At 46.2% G+C, this 18,735-nt stretch overlaps 6 protein-coding genes across 6 annotated transcripts; 3 read left to right on the top strand and 3 right to left on the bottom strand.

Moving 5' to 3' along the window:
- Nucleotides 1-78: 78 nt before the first annotated feature.
- Nucleotides 79-1,746, bottom strand: Pdw03_6027 (Aldehyde dehydrogenase; the record flags this gene model as incomplete). The annotated part of the gene is made up of 4 exons (XM_014683019.1): nucleotides 79-226; nucleotides 288-357; nucleotides 417-1,618; nucleotides 1,688-1,746. 4 exons carry the CDS (start codon nucleotides 1,744-1,746, stop codon nucleotides 79-81), a joined length of 1,479 nt encoding a protein of 492 aa, XP_014538505.1.
- Nucleotides 1,747-2,680: 934 nt separating this feature from the next.
- Pdw03_6026 (Alcohol dehydrogenase 1) lies at nucleotides 2,681-3,860 on the bottom strand (the record flags this gene model as incomplete). The annotated part of the gene is made up of 3 exons (XM_014683018.1): nucleotides 2,681-2,727; nucleotides 2,780-3,134; nucleotides 3,210-3,860. 3 exons carry the CDS (start codon nucleotides 3,858-3,860, stop codon nucleotides 2,681-2,683), a joined length of 1,053 nt encoding a protein of 350 aa, XP_014538504.1.
- Nucleotides 3,861-6,607: 2,747 nt separating this feature from the next.
- Pdw03_6025 (GPR1/FUN34/yaaH) lies at nucleotides 6,608-7,882 on the top strand (the record flags this gene model as incomplete). Its single annotated transcript, XM_066101234.1, has 8 exons — nucleotides 6,608-6,798; nucleotides 6,860-6,949; nucleotides 7,001-7,101; nucleotides 7,166-7,219; nucleotides 7,282-7,350; nucleotides 7,403-7,578; nucleotides 7,655-7,791; nucleotides 7,840-7,882. 8 exons carry the CDS (start codon nucleotides 6,608-6,610, stop codon nucleotides 7,880-7,882), a joined length of 861 nt encoding a protein of 286 aa, XP_065958174.1.
- A 1,932-nt stretch (nucleotides 7,883-9,814) lies between these two features.
- On the bottom strand, nucleotides 9,815-10,066 carry Pdw03_6024 (Cytochrome P450; the record flags this gene model as incomplete). Its single annotated transcript, XM_014683015.1, has 1 exon — nucleotides 9,815-10,066. The coding sequence occupies one exon, from the start codon at nucleotides 10,064-10,066 to the stop codon at nucleotides 9,815-9,817; it is 252 nt and encodes an 83-aa protein (XP_014538501.1).
- A 3,815-nt stretch (nucleotides 10,067-13,881) lies between these two features.
- Pdw03_6023 (DNA methylase, N-6 adenine-specific, conserved site) lies at nucleotides 13,882-15,361 on the top strand (the record flags this gene model as incomplete). The annotated part of the gene is made up of 5 exons (XM_014683014.2): nucleotides 13,882-14,076; nucleotides 14,129-14,233; nucleotides 14,292-14,516; nucleotides 14,611-14,753; nucleotides 14,827-15,361. The coding sequence occupies 5 exons, from the start codon at nucleotides 13,882-13,884 to the stop codon at nucleotides 15,359-15,361; spliced, it is 1,203 nt and encodes a 400-aa protein (XP_014538500.2).
- Nucleotides 15,362-17,322: 1,961 nt separating this feature from the next.
- Nucleotides 17,323-18,587, top strand: Pdw03_6022 (Glycosyl transferase, family 8; the record flags this gene model as incomplete). The annotated part of the gene is made up of 5 exons (XM_014683013.2): nucleotides 17,323-17,716; nucleotides 17,766-17,860; nucleotides 17,912-18,277; nucleotides 18,346-18,486; nucleotides 18,549-18,587. 5 exons carry the CDS (start codon nucleotides 17,323-17,325, stop codon nucleotides 18,585-18,587), a joined length of 1,035 nt encoding a protein of 344 aa, XP_014538499.2.
- Between the last annotated feature and the right edge of the window lie 148 nt (nucleotides 18,588-18,735).

Genomic DNA, 18,735 nt, shown 5'->3' with positions numbered 1-18,735 from the left:
CAATTTCCTGTAATATTTACAAAATGAAACGTAAAACCACCTCCCCCAAAGTTAAAATACTCCCTTCAAACGATCTTCTTACGACTGAAGGTGCACGCGAACTGTCTTCACCTCAGTGTAGTTCTCGAGGGCGTATGATCCAAGTTCTCGGCCTATTCCGGATTCCTTGAAACCACCAAAGGGCATCTGGTAGTGAAGGGTGTTGTAGTTGTTAACCCATACGGTTCTGTTGCAGGAGATTTGTCAGCACATTCTGGAGACCCACTTTTGATTTTTGATTCACTCACCCAGCTTTGACGGCGTTAGACACTCGAATGGCAGCGTTGATGTTCGTGGTATGGACAGCCGCGGCCAACCCTATTTGTGTATTAGACCATAAGAAACAGGTTGAATGTGACAGATCGCGTAGTACGTACCATAGTTGGAGTCATTAGCCACTCTAATAGCCTCCTCCTCACTGTGGACCTTCTGCACCGTGCATACGGGTCCGAAGATCTCTTCTTTCACAATCGTCATATGCTCAGTGACATCAGCAAAAACGGTGGGTTGAATGTAGTATCCTTCGCTGCCATGACGATCGCCACCCGTGACGACCCTAGCACCGGCATCCTTTCCTTCTTCAATGTAACCCATGATCCGGTCATATTGGATCTGTGATACTTGTGGTCCCTGGAAAGTCTCGGTACAGAATGGGTCTCCGACCTTGTTTTGCTCGGTTCGCTTCTTGAAAAGCTCTAGGAATTTCTCATAGACAGCTTCGTGAACAAGAACGCGAGAGCCTGCACAGCAGCACTGTCCGTGATTGAAGAAAATGCCCAGATTCACCCATTCAACTGCGTCCTCTAGGTTTGCATCGGGGAGAATGATGTTCGGCGACTTGCCACCCAGTTCGAGGGTCACTTTCTTCAAGTTGCTATCGGCCGCTGCTTTCATGATCTGACGTCCAACTAGAGTCGATCCAGTGAAAGCGACCTTGTCAATATCCATGTGGGAGGCGATCGCCGCGCCTGCGGTTCTTCCAAATCCTGAAATAACATTGACCACTCCAGGGGGGAATCCCGCTTCTTTGATCAGCTTGGCCATGTAAAGCGCAGAAAGGGGTGTTTGTTCGGCCGATTTGATCACAATTGTATTTCCGGTGGCCAAAGCAGGGCCGATCTTCCAAGCGAACATCATAAGCGGGAAGTTCCATGGAATAATTTGGCCACAGACGCCCACCGGTTCGTGGCGCGTATAGGTCAAGCTTTTAGTATCAGTGTCAATTGTTTGACCATAAATCTTATCGGCCCAGCCACCATAGTAGCGCAGGCACCCGGCAGAGGCTTTAACGTCGCCTTTGGCCATTGTCACTCCCTTGCCATTGTCAAGGGCTTCAATAGCGGCCAACGTTTCAATGTCGCGTTCTAGGAAGTCTGCCAGACGAGTAAGGAGGCGACCACGTTCGGACGGCGTGATTTTTTTCCACTCTCCGTTCAGTGCAGCGCGAGCAGCTTTCACGGCAATGTCGACATCCTCTCCTGTGCCTTCGTGAACGGCTACAATGGGCTTCTCGTTGTGGGGATTGATCGTCTGAAACGTTTTCCCATCCACACCCTTGATAAATTCATTATTGATGAATCTGACAATATTTGTTAGATCATTGCCTGAAATAATGGGAGGAGGGGGGGGGTTGTTCGGGGCAACCTACAGTCCCAACGGCTGCTCATATGTCAGCGCAGGGGTCTCGATTGTTTGAAAAAGTGACATGGTTATCGAAGAAGAGAGAATTGATCAGAGAGATTTCGATGAAGGTGTAAAATATGAGAACAGGGCACATTAAAGGCACACTTATATACCTAATGGGAAGTACCCGGGTGGCTAAAATCGTCGGGGCTGCAGAGCGTGGGGAAAGCATGCAGATCGAGAAAGGCCGGCCCGATGCTTCTCGCCGCTTTGGGCTGCGGCTCCGCTCCCGCGCCCCTGATTTGGCTTCTCCGTCATCTCCCTTCGTCCGGACGATCAGCACTAGTCGGGCTAAAAGCGGGGAATGATTAAACCCCCGGTCTTTTGCAAGTGGCCCGCAATGGGACTAAAGGTAGGATACTGGCTACAGAGAAATTAGTCAGGTGTCGCACCCGATACTCTTAATTTGATACCGCCATTTCCCTAGATCATATCCTTCGTACTTCTGCGCCTAGGTGAAGACACAAAAGATCAGCGTTTACTTTTGGTAGACCCATCAACTTGATTTTAGACCAGTTTCCTGCTTCGCAATTTCCACTCTCGCACACTCGAAAAAAGTACATTGCTGGGTATTCTCTTATTGATAGTCCTTAGCCTACCTACCCCATTAACGGCAGTCCATTTGGATCTTAAACTTTAATTCTACTTTTGAGACGTCACAGTCCGGTAGTGAACTCAATGACAAGCTCGTAGCTCCTGAGGTTGCATGAGGACCCCCCAAATGCGAAGAGTAGGTCTCAACCCCCGGGGATCAAGGCCAGTAATATTTTTGAATGGAGAAGCAACCAGAGACCGTGTCAAAAGGGTTCTTATGTATCGATTGTTGATAGTAAGTTAAATTCACCATGTCAATTAACACATCACATAAATTCGCACGCAACTCCCCACGCCTATGTACATCATCATGCTCCTAACTCATAATATGTGCCTATAGCACAGCTCGCTAATCGTCAACCGCTCACTCCGGCAGCTCAATCACATAGCGGCCGGCAATCTTGCCTTGTTCTATATCAAGTTAGAGTTCATTCCAGTGTACCAGTGATAGAGAGTAACATACCCATAAGCTCAAAGATCTTGGGAAGATCCTTCAGAGGTGCCAACTTGTATGGAGCTTTAATCAAGCCTCGGGCGAAGAAGTCTAGAGCTTCAACACCATCCTGTTGGTTTCCAACATAGCTTCCCTTGATATTAATCATACGAATGACAGTGTTGAACACAGGGGCCTTGAGGAATGCATCTGGGGGCAATCCGATCGCAACAATTGTTCCTCGCGAGCGAACATATTCCGAGGCTTGTTGGAAAGGCTTCTCTGAGACAGCCAACAGGATAACGGCATGAGCACCAAGACCACCGGGGGTTGCTGCTTTCACGTCCGCAACAAGGTCTTTGGACTTGGCAAAGTCAACGTAAACCTTTTTTGGTTTTTTTGGTTAGCTACGATGGTCGATATAGAGGAACGCCAAAATGTCGATGTTTCAGGATCATACCTCAGTGCCGAGCTGCTCGCACATCTGTCTCTTCTCGTCGCCTCCATCAATAGCGATTACACGAAGGCCCATGGCCTTCGCGTACTGCTGTGCAAGAGACCCAAGGCCACCGCCTGCTCCGACAATAGCGACCGTCTGGCCAGGGCGAACGCCAGATTCCTTCAATCCCTTATAAACAGTGATACCAGCGCAGAGTACTGGAGCCGCTGCATCAAGGGGTACACCCTTGGGAATCTTAGAAGCATGGGTGGCCTTGCCGAGAGCATATTGTTGGAAAGTACCATCGACAGTGTACCCAGAAAGTTGCGCATTCGCGCACAGAGGGGTATCCGATTGTCTGCAGAATTCACACTCAGAGCACGAACCGTTGAGCCACTTAATTCCAGCGTGGTCACCGATCTCAAAGGTGCTCACAAGCTCGCCCTTCGCCACGACCACTCCAGCCCCTTCGTGTCCACCAACCAGAGGCATCTTAACTGGGATGGGCCAGTGACCCATAATCGCATGGAAGTCGGTGTGGCAAACGCCTGAGTAGCGAATTTTGACCAGAATCTGGTCAGGACCTGGCTTGGGAACGGGGATTTGTTTGAGGACAAGTGGCCCTCCGACCTTCTCAGCCACCTGCGCCCACTGAGTTTCTGGGATAGACATGTTGATGAGATGCAAATGAAGGATGAGATGAGTTATCCGTATGTCACAGATAAAGAAGTTTTCTTTGGTGGGTTGATGATTATTTGCGGGACATCAATTGGAGCTTTATAGCTAAATCTGTCAGGTGGGAATGTCCGGGGTAAAAGAAGGCGAGGTGGAGTCTGTCGCTTCAATTCTCATATTTCCCCTCCTCTGGGGGAATTAGGTCGGGTTACCGGAGTTCATCTGGAATACCACAAGAGGTACTACACAGTTGATTGTGTCTGATCCTGGAACTTGTCATGCTCGACTTGGAACGTAGCACAGGTAATGCGGGGGAGGCTTGTGGGGATCGCGCATGGGCCCCTATGCGGAGCCGCACAAGTAGCTACTTCGATTGGATGTAACCTTGTACTATGTACGGTTTCACCGAGTTGCTCTTTTGTCTGGTTTCCGGACGGTCCCGGGTTCACAAATGACGTTGAGGCTATGCAATAGCCTAAGCAAATGTGGAGATGGTTGGTGAAAGAACACAATCCAAGAGTTGTTGAAACTACTAGAGCAGGTGGGAGTTGGCGGTTGACCCTGGCCACCACAAACACTTTCAAAGCATTTCAACCAAACTCAACGTCTTGCAATCTTAGCCACTATAGTTATTCATAAGCAACACTTTGGTATAATCACATCTCGAAAGTTCAACCTGCTGGTTAAACCAAAAAAAGGAAAAATCAAAAATAAAGAAAAAGGAAAAAAGAGGATGGCGAGCTCTAAATTCCTGGACGGAGCTAATCCCCGGAAATCGAACAGATGGAGATCTATCTCTCTGCAGTCTCATCTTCTTCATAGTCATAAGAGCATCAATTGCGTTTTGCGCTTGTTTTGGCTGATATATTCAGCAACCGTGGGATTTTTCTTCGATTTCGTGAGGATAGAATGTGCTCGACCAGCCACTCCTGACAGCAAATCCGGAACATGGTTCAGCTCTTGCATAACTTTGCGTTTTCACCAAGCGGACTCCGAAATTATCCTCCAGAGCTTGGTATGACGTCCCCTCTTCACTATCGTCGGATACGCCGGAAGACCTTTCTGACCACGTCGCAAATTCAGCGTCTGAGAAGAAAGTCATGAAATTGTCGTTTTTTTTGGCAAAACTTCTCTTGGAATCTTTCCTTCCCAGCCTGACACTCGATCTTTCAGTATCGAAAGAGCTTGAATCAACGAAGTCATCAAAGAATTCCTCGGATGGATCGCTTCTGACGCCTTTTGTGCATCGCTCATCGATTGTTTGTTTTCTAGTGGTCTTGTTGCTAAATCCAATATTAGTAAGGATGCAATGGCTCTGAAGTGTCAAACTGACTCATAGCTTGTGGTATTTGGAAAAGTTTCTTGTTCATGCTGGGCTTGCTTTGGAGAAGTAACACCGCGATGCAAGCCAGCCTTGATTGCTTTCTTTGTACCTTCATTGAGGTACTTTGGAGGTTTTCGGTGTCCATCAACACATTGTGATGACATGTTGCGCTTCACGCATTGCCCACAAGGGCGCTCATTCCCTACCCTCTTTTGTCAGTTTATAGATCTTGAACTACGGTTGCTCGAGATAACAAGCAGGCCGGGATGTCCCTGAGCCTACCGCATGTTTTGTGGGCCTTTTGACAATACAAGCAGGATCTTCTAGCCTTTCTGCGAGGGTGCTGGATTTGACATTCACCACAAGATGTCATTTCCAAACAAGCTTTTTTGAATTTGGTGCACTGTGTGATCTTCAAGGAAGGGAAATGAGTTCCCACGGTTATTGTTGTGGTACACTTGGCACCAAGTTCGGTAAATACGTAGATGGAGGGTTCTTTATGAAAGCCACTAACGCCAAAGGTCCTCACAAGACATGACTACCAAGGTGTTTATCATAGACAACGCGCCATTAAGGCCCAAGTAAAATTTGAGATGTCGATCTAAGCGGCTCCGCATGCAATGGCCAGCCTACTTCGTACCACGGTTAGCCCCCTTCCCCAGACCAAGATATCCGGGCCGTGCGCCACTTCCAAACAATGCGGGGTAACTTGTAGAATTTTGGAAAATGACCACATCAGTTTTGTTTCCGGCCGTGCGGCTCCGCATGAACTTTCGGATCCGCATGGCTCAACCATACACGTCATCTCTTGGCAAACAGTGATCCTTCGACTACTTCAGAGGTTCCCTGATCTGCATTCTCCACATAAAGAAAAGTATGTTGTGAACTATTAAACTCTGTCGCATCCCTGGGCATCCGAAGCCCCCGGGTGAGAGATTCTGTGGCAATTCGGTGAGCAGAGAGAGGATCATTTGGCCAAGGTGACGATTATCATGGTAAGAAGTCTAGTGCATATGCGGAGTAGAATGCAGCAAATTGCTACGCTCCATTGGCCAACCCCCGATCAGGTAGCAAGTAGATCCACTGTCGATTTTCATCCTTAATGTATTCACTTGGCGCTCGAGGCTAATCTGACATGGCTGTACGGAGTAAGTCAATCTATGACACGCCAACCGCATGATTGGATGCGGTGCAAAGGATTATGATTAAACTTCCCCCCTTTCTACCGTGGAACATGTAAAGATCAATTACCCCATACTTCACACCAGCCACTAAGTCCGGGGAAGGGTTAAAGGTCCCACAGTCCCCTCATGTTGTAGATATACAAGGCTCGTCTCTTAGAGCTTCCATTGCCAGTGTCTCATCTCCTGTAGACCTCTACCCTTTGACACTAGAGATATTGATCTCATTGATTCTAAAAATGGACAGCGACACGAGTCAAAATGGCGAGTCCAAGACGACCTTTCAAAACAAGGAGCACACACACAATGGTCTCACTACAGTGCCAACATCGGTGACACTGTCATCTGAACAATTCGAAAGGCTTTATTTGACTCCCATGACGGTTCGGCAATCACCATTAGCCAAGAAGGTTGGAAATCCGACACCTTTGTGAGTCATGACATATAGTTGCAGCATGGCAATTTGATCTTACCTCAATTTTCATCCTTAGAGCCTTGGGAGGCTTCGTGATTACCACCACCCCCCTGTCATGCTGCTTGATGGCCTGGAGAGGAGCCAGTGGAAATGGTGTGGCGTTGATGTGAGTGATGGAACAAATTGCGATGAGAGCCTCATCTAATGGATCAAATAGTGGACCAATCGTCTTCCTCGGTGGTCTTTTGTTGCTCATCACGAGTATTCTTGAGTTCATTATTGGAAACACATTTCCCTGTGTTGTGTTTGGCACTATTGGTAAGTCTTCCTACCTGATGAGAGAATCCTAAATTACTGGTTCATGTCACTGATATTTCCAAAGGCGGGTTCTGGTTTGCGTTTGCAGCTACCATGATTCCTTCTTTCAATGCAGCCGGTGAGTTCGCCCAATCAAATATTTTATCCAAGTCAAGCTATCAATTTGCTCACCTTTGATAGCTCCCTATTCCTCGTCGGGTACCGATACAGCTGCCGGACTAGCCAGCGAAGGCTTTGTGAATTCATATGGTAAGTGCAACCAAAGGATCTTGAATTGGTTGAATGGCTCTGACGAAATCAGCGTTTCTATTCATAACTATGGCTGTTCTGATGTTGATTTTCATGATCTGTGCAACACGCATCAACGTAGTATACGTGCTCATTTTCCTCAGCCTGCTCTTGGTTTTCCTTCTTCTGTCTTCGGCTTATTGGGTACTAGGACAGGGCGATGCGGCTACTGGTAATCGATGTGTAAAAGTGAGTATCAATCCATGTCATAATCGTCTCTCAATTGTTGACTATAAGTCCTGACTCCATCGTCATTGGTCTTTAGGGTGCTGGAGCTTCACTCTTTGTTGCTAGTTTACTCGGCTTCTACCTGTTGATTGTCCAACTGTTCGAGTCCATAGGATTCCCTTACTTTTTGCCGGTTGGAGACTTGGCGACATTTTGGACTCGCAATCAACACAAGTGAGTCTCCTAACAGCTGTCCACTACTTTGTTCTAACATGATCCAAGGGGGGAACGAGATGATATTGAACAGCCAGCTACCATCCGCTAGGCTTGTATCTTTTACAATCCATCTATTGTCGCTTTTTAGTACCAGACGCTGGTAGTCTTGAATGTGTAGAATGGCTTTGAGGGGCCTGATCTGATTCATCTATTTTTCGGCGGGGTGTGGCCCATTCTGTATCTGCTGCAGCTTTCAAAATAGTTGATGGGCTAGTCAGTCCAGAACGAATACAACTAATACTGTGTGCTGAGTTGCAAGTATGACTAGAGCTACTTCATGTCACACTTATCTCAGACTGAGAGCTAGGATCCTATCGGCACCGCAATATCGGCCCGGCTTTTGGCCGATTTCTTTTCAAAGTACGGATACGGACTGATTAAATCAAGTTCACAATTGTTTTGGATCTCAAATTAGAGATATTGCAGCACAGGAAGCAGGCATCTTGAAATCGGCTTCAATTTGGTGGCTGGGGCATCGGGAAAAGGGGGAGAAACAAGAGTGCAGTTTGGTTTGGAGAGAGGCAGAAATGGACAATGGGCGATATACCATCTTACTCACTTCTCGATTGAAATGCCATGATTTATCTGTTCACCTAGACGATCTTGTGGCCAAGATCCTCGGTGGCACATGGCTAAAGCATGCAAGAAAGCTTTTCATTTCTTTCGATATTATCTTGACTGCATCGCATCATTCCTCAACCGAAGTTAACCTTGGCATGAACTTTCGCCCACGCGGTAACGAAATAAAAGCGCAGTCTTGCTCGATTCCCTTGTCGTCTATTGTAGACGTTGTGTAATTTGAATACGTGGTAGCTATGACTAGTTTGATTTCTACACCATAAGTCTCTTTTAAAAACCCCATATATGGGAGAAATACCTTGCAATGCGAAAATACTCCCTAGACACATCCGTCCACCGCTCCCGAACGGCTAGAACATCCGCCTTATGTCGTAGACCTTATCGCCTGGGTCAAGCTATCGCCGTGGGAGCCATTCTAGCGGGCGCGGGTAGATATCACAGATGCGGTGGAGGGGGTAGGCGATCGAACTGACCCTCATACCGCCGGGGATATTGTCGTACCCGTGCAGGGAAGTTCCGTTTTCTGTGGCGGGGGTCACACCGGGGAGCTATGCTGGGGCAGGGGAGTGAAGATGGAGGGTCTCGCGGACCACAGCGACCAGCAGTGGGAGGGAGTCGATCGCGGAAGGAGAGGGAAGGGGCTTCTCTCCGTCTGTGTCTGGGTAACGAAGAGACGGAGATAGGATGAGGACTTCCTTTCGCAGCTTGTTCTGGAGCTTTGGGTGGTATTATAGCTCCCACATCATGTACGTGAAGGTAATGCCTGAATTTTCATGGCCTGCAACCAGGTGGTCCAACAGTTCGGATGCAACTACTAGGTTCAGCGGACGTGGTTCGGGCTCCTTCTGGGTGAGGAGGCCCCGGCACAGCTGGTCGTAGATAACTGGTTTCGTGGATGGCAGCTTCTCCTCATCAATGAAGACCTCCAGTATTTAAGATGCCTCTATCCGCTCACAGAAACCCAAACACCACGCTTCAATATATCCCATTAACCGGTCGTCACGACTCAAAAACTTGAAACGCTCATACTCCTCCAACCAGAATTTCCACTCAAGAATCTGAAACAAATATCTCGTCCCGTGTCTCAATCGAAACAGGAAACAGGAGGTGAAGTCCATCCCAACAGCCTGAAACAGCGGCAGCACATTCAACACCTCCCCACCATCTCCTGCCTTCTTGAGAATAGGCATAAGCCTTTCCCACAGCATGACTTTCGACATGACGCCTATATCCCTAGATTCCTGTAGAAATGACTAAGAGTAGGTCTTGCTTAGCCTGCGCTTCCGGTGCGCGTGCGGGGCATTGTGGGTCATGCCGACCAAGTTTTCGGTATAAAAGTTGACAAAGACCTCGTTGTAGAAGCTAAGTTTTTCAAAAACACCCGCAAATCTTTCTCTCAGACCTAAAGTGAATTGACGCCCAACTCCTTGGGTCCAAGACGAACGGTGGGGCCGAGCTTTTGGTGCAGGTCGTAGATGGCGAGGACTTCAGTGCCTGTGCTGCGCTTGTGGTTAATCCAGCGGCTGGAGAGTGGGGATGTGAGATGACCATTGGGAATTGAAGATAGGGGAGAGAGGAAGTAGGCATAAATAAAGTGGTGGTATACAAGGTAGGTGGTAATGGTAAGGAGGGCGAGGGGGATTAGGGGGCCCATGATAATGCGTGATATTAAAGAAGATAGAATGCCAATCAGAGATGGATTTTTATAAATTGATCGTCGGTCTCAGTGGCTCTTTGTTCTCATGTTAGAAATCACCCCGCCAAAATAATGTGTTGGATAGCAGGATCTTCGTACGGTCCAAAGTCGAGGGAGCCAATCAATTTTGGGCTGGAAAAAAGCGAGATATCAAGTACTCCATATGGAGAGCTTTGTTGAAGGAAACAGCCGAGTCTTGGCTTGTTGTTTAACCTGATGTTCCGATTGTTTCATTCCGAGTTGCCCGGACAGTCTGTTTGTCTAGGGGCCCCTGGGGCTGCTCAGGCAAGTGGATCCGACTAATCAGCAGATCAAAGTGAGCGGTTCCACAGGTAATATATATCCATGTCAGAGTCTACAGGCTAGTAGACGTGTTCTTTAATTTGTAAAAGGGGAGATGGGAGGAAAGGAGATTTTTGATCTATGTCGAAACCAATGGTACAATAGATGGTTAAGAATAGGGTGGAATACCCGGAAAATCCACGGACCGCTGTAATGGTGTGGCCCACACAAACACAAATTGCATCTTATGTTGGGTTAGCGTTGTCTGTATAGATTATTTTAGTTAGTTAGAGAGAATTTAGATCCTTTTTATTACCCTATCTATTAGTCGTCCTATATATTACCAGCCACCCGTAAGCGACCACCGGGGGTAGATACGCGTACGGGTAATGATTTGCCAAGCGAAGTGGAAGCAAATCCAGTCCGCTGTAAACAAAGCCTAAGGAACGGCCTATAGCTAGGTTAGATAGCTTATAGGCGGCTTAGCGGCGACGCCGCCGTATAGGGTTACAGGTGATTAAGGGGGCTTTAAGCAATTCAGCCTCCTCCCACCCCGGGGTGATGGATGGGGGAGGGGTTATATCTAGTATCTAGTTAAATAGCTAGTTTCTTATCTAGTTTAGTGTCCAGTTTAGAATCCAGTTTAGAATCCAGTTTAGAATCCAGTTTCGCATCTAGTTCATTAGCTAGCTTAGCACCTAGTTTAGTACCTGTGTGCAACGGATAAAGATCCTTATAACCCAGGAATAGGGATTATGTGATAGTGCCGGATCGGTACCGAATAACTACCGATTAAAGAGTGTTTTAGGTTAGACTCGTTTAGATAGCACTAGACTGCGGCACGATCCGCAATATCCGCGGATATCCGCAATCCATATCCGCAAAGTGCGGATTTGGATATTTTTTGATATCCAATATCCGCAGCCTTGAGGATTTGGATATGGACCTCATATCCATTGGATATCTGCGGATATCCAATGGATATCAAACAATACAAACATGCCTAGACTCGTGACCTCAAGGGGTATGCATTATTATTATACATTCCTATGTATTTTTCGTGTAATACTTGGTACTCGAGGTTGTTGAATATCACCAGGTAAGTATAATTTCTGACCTCGGTCAGAAATTATGGGTGGAAGGTCAAGCACTGCTCTACTTATAGTAGTATACAATTGGAAATTCTGACCGAGGTCAGAAATTATGGGTAGACGGTTAAGCACTGCTCTACTTATAGTAGTATACAATTGGAATCTCTGACCACGGTCGCAAATCTAGTCTTTGACCACGGTCAGAAATTCAGTCTATTTTGTGGATATTTTGTGGATATCCACAAGACATCCGCAAGACATCGAAACTCGCAAAGTCCGCATTTTGAGAACTTTTATCTCGGGTTTCTCAAGTTCTAGTAGTCAAACCGGATTAAGAAAATAATCAGTAGACAGCTGGGACTCTTAGCTTTTATTTGAGCCTAAAATCGAACGAACTTATCCAATAATAAAGGTTTTGATTTTCCATGTTCTATCTCCTACGAAGTTTATCATAGTTAACAGTAGTTAAATATATATTTCTACATGTAATTTACCACAAAATCGTTAATCTACGGCCACCTTTACATGAAAACGTTGGACTAAGAAAACTACGACACCACCTACAAATACTGTATAAGGAGACCTTCGATACATGTCTATTTCCTAAAATTTCAAAGGGCCGACTGTCGATTGAAGGGGTTGGTTCTGTCAGGACCAAACATGCGTTTATTTCAGTGGTAAGGAAATATTGGTAAGCTGCATTAAGATCATGTGACAGGCTATAAGGGGGAAAGTAAGCGAGAGTTATGCTAGTGCGGATATAAGGATCGATCTGATATCCATTGGAGCGGATATGCCGCAGTCTAGATAGCACCCGAGGACGGTTTTCCCTATAGTCTAGGATCCCCCGGGATTCCTATAAATTCTAATAAGAATTAGTCTTGATACATTAGAGAAGATACAGTTCCTCTTCTCCCCATTAGATCTTACCTGGTTGACAGGTCTTACGCCTGCAAACAGTATACCTTTACACTCTGACCAAGATAATGAAAGCAGCTTCTTCTAAAATCTATACGGACCAAGCTGACTAAATGTAATGCAAAATTTTCATAGACTACGCTATCTATAGCGGTCTAAGTATTTTTTCCGGGTTCTCTACCCTATATAACAATAAAGGGGATTTAGCATCTAAAATTACCACCTGATAGAATAAATCATACTCTCTATCAACGACTAAAGACGCTTATCTTCAAGTTAACCTTTCTCGTCGGCAAATCATAAATACTCTTTAAGCCGAAGGTTAGTTTTAGTTCAGTGAGAGTGGATCTAAATTACTGCCTGCAATGAAACCAATGGGAGTGTTATATGACGGTGATCCCTATTGTCGACCGTACGCTTGCATGGTTGTTAAGTTACTGAAAGGAGAAATTAATAAGGTATACTTGTAGCCACAACGAATCACATACTTAACATCTAACAGTGCAGAGTATTCATTATATCCTCAAGTTGAGAGCATAGTGGAACGCTTGGTAAGAACAGCCGATAAGGAGGTCGGTCAACACTGCATCCTGGCCGGTCGGTGAACCTTTGTAACGTCAGACGTTCATTGAGATTTTCTTCGACTGGAAATGTTCAGAGGAAAAATTTAATGAAAGTGCTAACAACCTCACAAAGTCGCACTGATAAGCTAATTTATTAGATATTAAGGTTGTGCGACAGGACACTTTGAGCGGAAGTGTTCCAAGGCTTCCGCCCCCACGCAGCCCCACACAGCCAACTCTATCAGGCCATGGATGTACTCCGTACGGAGTAGAAAATTCCCAAGTTCATCCGGTTTGCCTGATCATGCCCCTGGTTGCATACAAGATCCCGATCGAGGCCCCTTTTTGATAAGAAAAATCTTTGAATTTTTCAAATACAAAGGGGCGGAGGGGCAGGTTGGTGGAGATACTTTAAGCGGATAGCCTTCAGCCTCCACACGGCTCCATACATGGCTACCAGGATCGCCCAAAAAATCTAAATCAATTGTGTTGTGTTGAATGGGACTTCAGTTCGGGAGACTCGAGAACCTGGACTTGCTCGATCACACTCGATCTGGAAGAAGCACCGTTGAATCTGCTTTGCATCACCTCTACTCCGTGCAACATAGAGCGATGTGTTCTCTATCAATAGGGTCCTATTAATTTTAAGACAAGGGGAAATCGAGCATCCTAGTTCCTATCTAAAAATGCTGGAATTTAGAATTTGTCTGAGCTTAATTGTTTCGAGTCTACCCGAGCTACTAGTCCTAAAAATGCCATCCTTGCTAGATTCCTCCACTTGAATTGCAGGAGCTTCCTGGCCACGATCCGCGGAATCGGCGTCATTTTCATTGATTGTTGTGCTTTTTTTATTTCCTTTTAGATAATTCCCTCCCTGATGTTTCCAGCCCACAGACCACGATTTTGTCTCTATGCGGCAATGGCCATCAAAATGCCCCTTGGCCAGTCGTCGCCTTTCGAGACGATAGACGACAAGCACCATGCCGGTATCATTATCATCACCACCGCTACCTGTCTGATAATCTCGCTTGTCTGTCTACTCATACGGGTTTGCGTGCGGATATTCCTCAATCCACCATGGGGATCAGATGACATCATCCTGTTGGGTGCGACGGTACGCATCTGAGGGACTTTGATTTTTTCTGTAGATGAGGCTAACTTGATAGACCTCTGCTATCGCCGAGTCGATTATCATCTTTCAAGCCGCGAGCATTGGGTTTGGGACGGACATGTCGTTACTCACCAAAAACGCCGTGGATGGCGTGCAAAATGTATTCATTGCCCAATGACCAATGCGATTGAATCTGAGGTAGATCACTGACAACTTAGTCCCTTCTCGCGGCCAATATCTTGTACCTCTTCACTCTATACCTCTCGAAATGCTGCATCGTTGCAATCTACTTACGCTTGACGCCCCGGAAGCGCCACAAGGGCATCCTCTGGGCGACCTTTGGGCTTAGCACATTCTGGGTTATTTTCTCTGTAATGGCTATTGCATTCAACTGCGAGGGAAATAAACCTTGGGTTGTACCTGGTGAACAATGCCATAGACTGGTATGTTTACCATTGCACAAGAGCCAACCGCACTCTACAAACTACCACGAACCAAATATACGGATGTTGAATAGGATATACTGACAGCAACAAGTTTTCCCGCTGGCAAGCAATCGCCGCCTTCGATATTTCGACCGAAATCTTATTATTCACCTTTTGCATCGCGCTTATTTGGGGTCTGCAGATGCACATGTCACATAAAAGCGTGATCATGGTATCCTTTGCGGCGAGACTACCGTACGTTCTTCCATTTGCGAAAATTCCATCCAAATCTCCCATTAATTGAGACTGACTCACCTCTAACGACTAGACTAATTGTGCTCTCCGCCCTTCACCTCTTCGCCCTGAAAGAATATACAACCATCAAAAACCCTACTTTCACCGCAATCCGCCACATGATCTTCACTCAGGTCCACCTCAACTACGCTCTGATAGCATGCACGGCCTTCTGCCTGCGCCCATTCATGAATGCACTCACAACCCACTATGGCACAGCCGGGGACTCCAGCCTCCTCGGTAGTAGCAACGGTGACTACGGCTACAGGTATGGCTCCAGGAGACGGGGGAATGCAGACCTCTACACATCGGGGCGGTCGCGGGATTCTGAGATAGGGTCTGTGAAAGGACGACCTGGGCGCCGGGCGAGCGGCATTATCAAGGAGAGGCTATACGTGGGCGAGGGAACGGGAAATGGGACAGTTGTTTGTGAGGCTCCAGAGCCGCCGCACTTAGCAGAGGAGATGTCCGAAGAGGATAGGGACAGTATGCGAAGTGGGAGTGATGGAAGTATGAAGATGATCATTCGGAAGCATGTGGAGTATTCTGTTTCTGTGGGACATCCATAGATCCTTCCCATTTTTTAGATGAAATACACCATCTTTTTAGAAGGTATTTAGATTTTTACTAGGTCCTAGCACAATGGTGAACGACAGTTTAAATCTCAATGGAAGTCTGTAGCCGTGTCTTAGAACAAGCAATTGGGGGGTTAGAACATAGGTTTTTAAACAGTAGTTCATTGTGTCGTTTTGAGCTACGTAGAGATATTTTGGCTTATACAGGCTCTCTTTATTGATTGTTATGGGCTATGCCAATGTCTAGAACCATCTGGGCGTACTGGGCTTCGGAAGCTGGCTATTTCGAGGCCATTTTAAGCGAGGTAATATATCGAAACTAACAGTACAACATTCTTAAAAACCAGGGTGGAATACCCGGAAAAATCCACGGACAGTCATTATGGCGCGGTCTATAGAATTTGTATCTATGTTTAGTTCTCTGTGCTCGTACAGATTGGAGAAAGAGCGGATTTTAAAAAAGTTGGAGTATGTATACCTATCTACTGATCGTCCTAAACATTGTTGAAACCATAGGTTTCTGTCATATTGAATTAATAATCATTATGGCACATAGGTAAGAATTAAAAACTCGGTAAGCGACACGTATATCGAAGCAATTCTCATCAGTACAAATCAGGTGGGAGTACGATTTTTCTTTCCCAACTACCTCCCGGGTACAACGCCACTACCGATGAAGGCACGCCAAGTTCTGAGGATTTACTTCCATGGACACAGTGGCAGCTTGCCAAGGGCCATCGAGTCCAAACCTTTAATCAGACTCGGTCATCTCTCGGCGGCCATGACAGAGGACAGTATCGATGCAAAAAAGACCCACAGTGTGAGAACATATTTTTGTCGACCTCTCAATCCAAAGGGTGAAATGATTGTAAAGAAATCGCTCCCTATTATGTTAGATAGTAGTGATATTCAACATGAAGGGACTAACTTGACACACAACCGAGGGGACGAAGTTGCTTGTCGATGATTGAAGCCCGATGAAAACAGGCTCCAAGGCTGAGCTTCAAGTATCAACCAGAGGCTAGATATCTATTCATTGACTTGTTGCTGTCAAATCATAGAACGTCTTGAAACAATTGACAGAGTTCCGACTTGGAGATTTTTCCAGATAGATCAACATGAACCGATGAATATCTGAGCACCGTACCGACAGCAGCTACAACACACATCGCCACCAAGTAATTAAAGGTTAAAAAAATGCTCAATATTCGAGTGGCTAAGCGCCCCTGGTACATCAGTTGCTGTTTTTAGCCACATGAGTCCTCATTATGGAAATTGTGCAGGATCGCACTAACGTGCATAGCGAACAGGGGGTCGACTCACCCCAAATGTAAGGGCTAGTTAAGCCGGATACATCATCCCCATCTTAAATTAGTATACATGAAATCAGTAGCAGGTGCCAATACCACCGTATGATTCAATGCTATGCTCGCACAAAATTCAAATTGTCAAAATCTCTGCTGCTCCTACAACAACAAATGATAGTTCATGATTAACCAAGAGGCGTATTTGAATGGCAGTCCTAGCCCATGCAGATATCTAATTACAGATGTTTCTAATAGTTGCCATATCCGATTCATATCCGCGCTCAGCTGTGGTGATAGATTTGGGCACGGACCAATTCGCTCCACAGATGAGGCGTTCTGTTGCCAATCCGTAACTGCTGTAAATTTATGGCGTGTCTCAGATCATGCACTTAACCGCCCATTTGTGACCACTGAAATCTTCTGACGTTGGCCCTGGGAAAATGGATAGCCAACTGAAGGGGTCATTCTCTGTCAGGAAGGGCCCCCATTTCATCAACTGTACTTTAATACTTTAATATCCTATAACCCTCCTGCACACAATTTGACCTGAGCTGACATTACAGAGTTTTCCTCCGACAGATGCGTGGAACTTAGGAATATTCCCTCCAGATGGCAAGCTGTCAAGTATCGCAAGCGACCATTTTAAGTATGGCCATAACATCTCCGAGAGTCTTTCGCTCCATTTTCATAGTTTTGTCCGCTCTATTTGGGTTTGCGACATTATTGCGACTTCCAGGCAATCTGACTCCTCTGGGCGACTTTAATTCTTACTTCGACGGCCTGTCCGGGAAGCAATTTAACTGGTCTCGATTTGCATACACCCAATATGCTACCGACAGATCTTATCTGTGCAACTCGCTCATGATTTTTGAGGCTCTTCAACGTCTTGGAAGTAAAGCCGATCGCTTGTTGATGTACCCACACAATTTCCTCTTGTCTGAGAACGATGTTTCACCTGAAGCTCGCTTACTTCGCTTCGCAAGGGACAAATACGCAGTCAAACTCAAGCCAATCGAAGTGATGATGAAGGATGGGGGAGGTGGTAAGTCATCTTAATTCATTACAAAACTCCAAACTAAGCGTGAGCGCAGCAACATGGTCATCAAGCTACACAAAACTCCTCGCGTTTAATCAAACAGAATATGACCGGGTCCTTAACTTAGATTCAGATGCAACTCTTCTGCAGGTGCGATATCGATCGTGGCTTTTTTTTCCATTGCAACTAACGTGCATGAAGGCCATGGACGAGCTGTTCCTGCTCCCACCTAATTCGGTCGCCATGCCACGGGCCTACTGGCTAGATCCCAAGGATCGATTCTTTACATCTGCACTAATCCTCATCCAACCGTCTATAACTGAGTTCGGTCGCGTAATGGATGAAATCTCCAACACTGCTACTGACAATTACGACATGGAGATTATGAACAACTTATATGGAGATAGTGCACTTGTCATACCGCACCGTCCTTATACCCTTTTGACTGGGGAGTTCCGATCCAAGAATCATGAAGCCTATCTGGGTAATACTGACGAGTTGTGGGATGCTGAGAAAATTCTCAAAGATGCCAAATATTTACATTTTTCCGATTGGCCAGTTCCCAAGGTATGTCTTGCTAATTCTCGGTAACCTTCAACGCTTTTCGTTTCAGGCGAGCTGACCTCTTCCGGTAGCCATGGGTTGCGGCTACTCAGGATGTGATCGAAAAAACGCAGCCTCTTTGTGAAATCAATTCTGCGGCGAGTCAACAAGATGGCTGTCGTCTCCGGGAAATCTGGCTAGGGATATACAAGGACTTCGTGGCCAGACGACATGTATGTCAACCCTCTCCTAGCTTCAATTGAAACTCGTAAGATAGTTTACTAAACACGAGCAGGCTATATGTGACACTTTTCTTCAAGAGGAATTTCTATGACACGTCGGATCATCTTTCAACGCCAATTTACGATTACCACAAATTCTCAACTCTCCTAGAAGGCTACGTGGTAACTCTGTATGCCTCGGTGCTTTCAATACTACCGTTCCAAAATCTCCTCATATTGACCACTCTCGCTTTGCTGGTC

The sequence above is a fragment of the Penicillium digitatum genome, chromosome 6 (assembly GCF_016767815.1).
Source record: "Penicillium digitatum chromosome 6, complete sequence".
Lineage (NCBI taxonomy): Eukaryota > Fungi > Ascomycota > Eurotiomycetes > Eurotiales > Aspergillaceae > Penicillium > Penicillium digitatum.
This window is presented reverse-complemented; position numbering and strand designations above follow the sequence as displayed.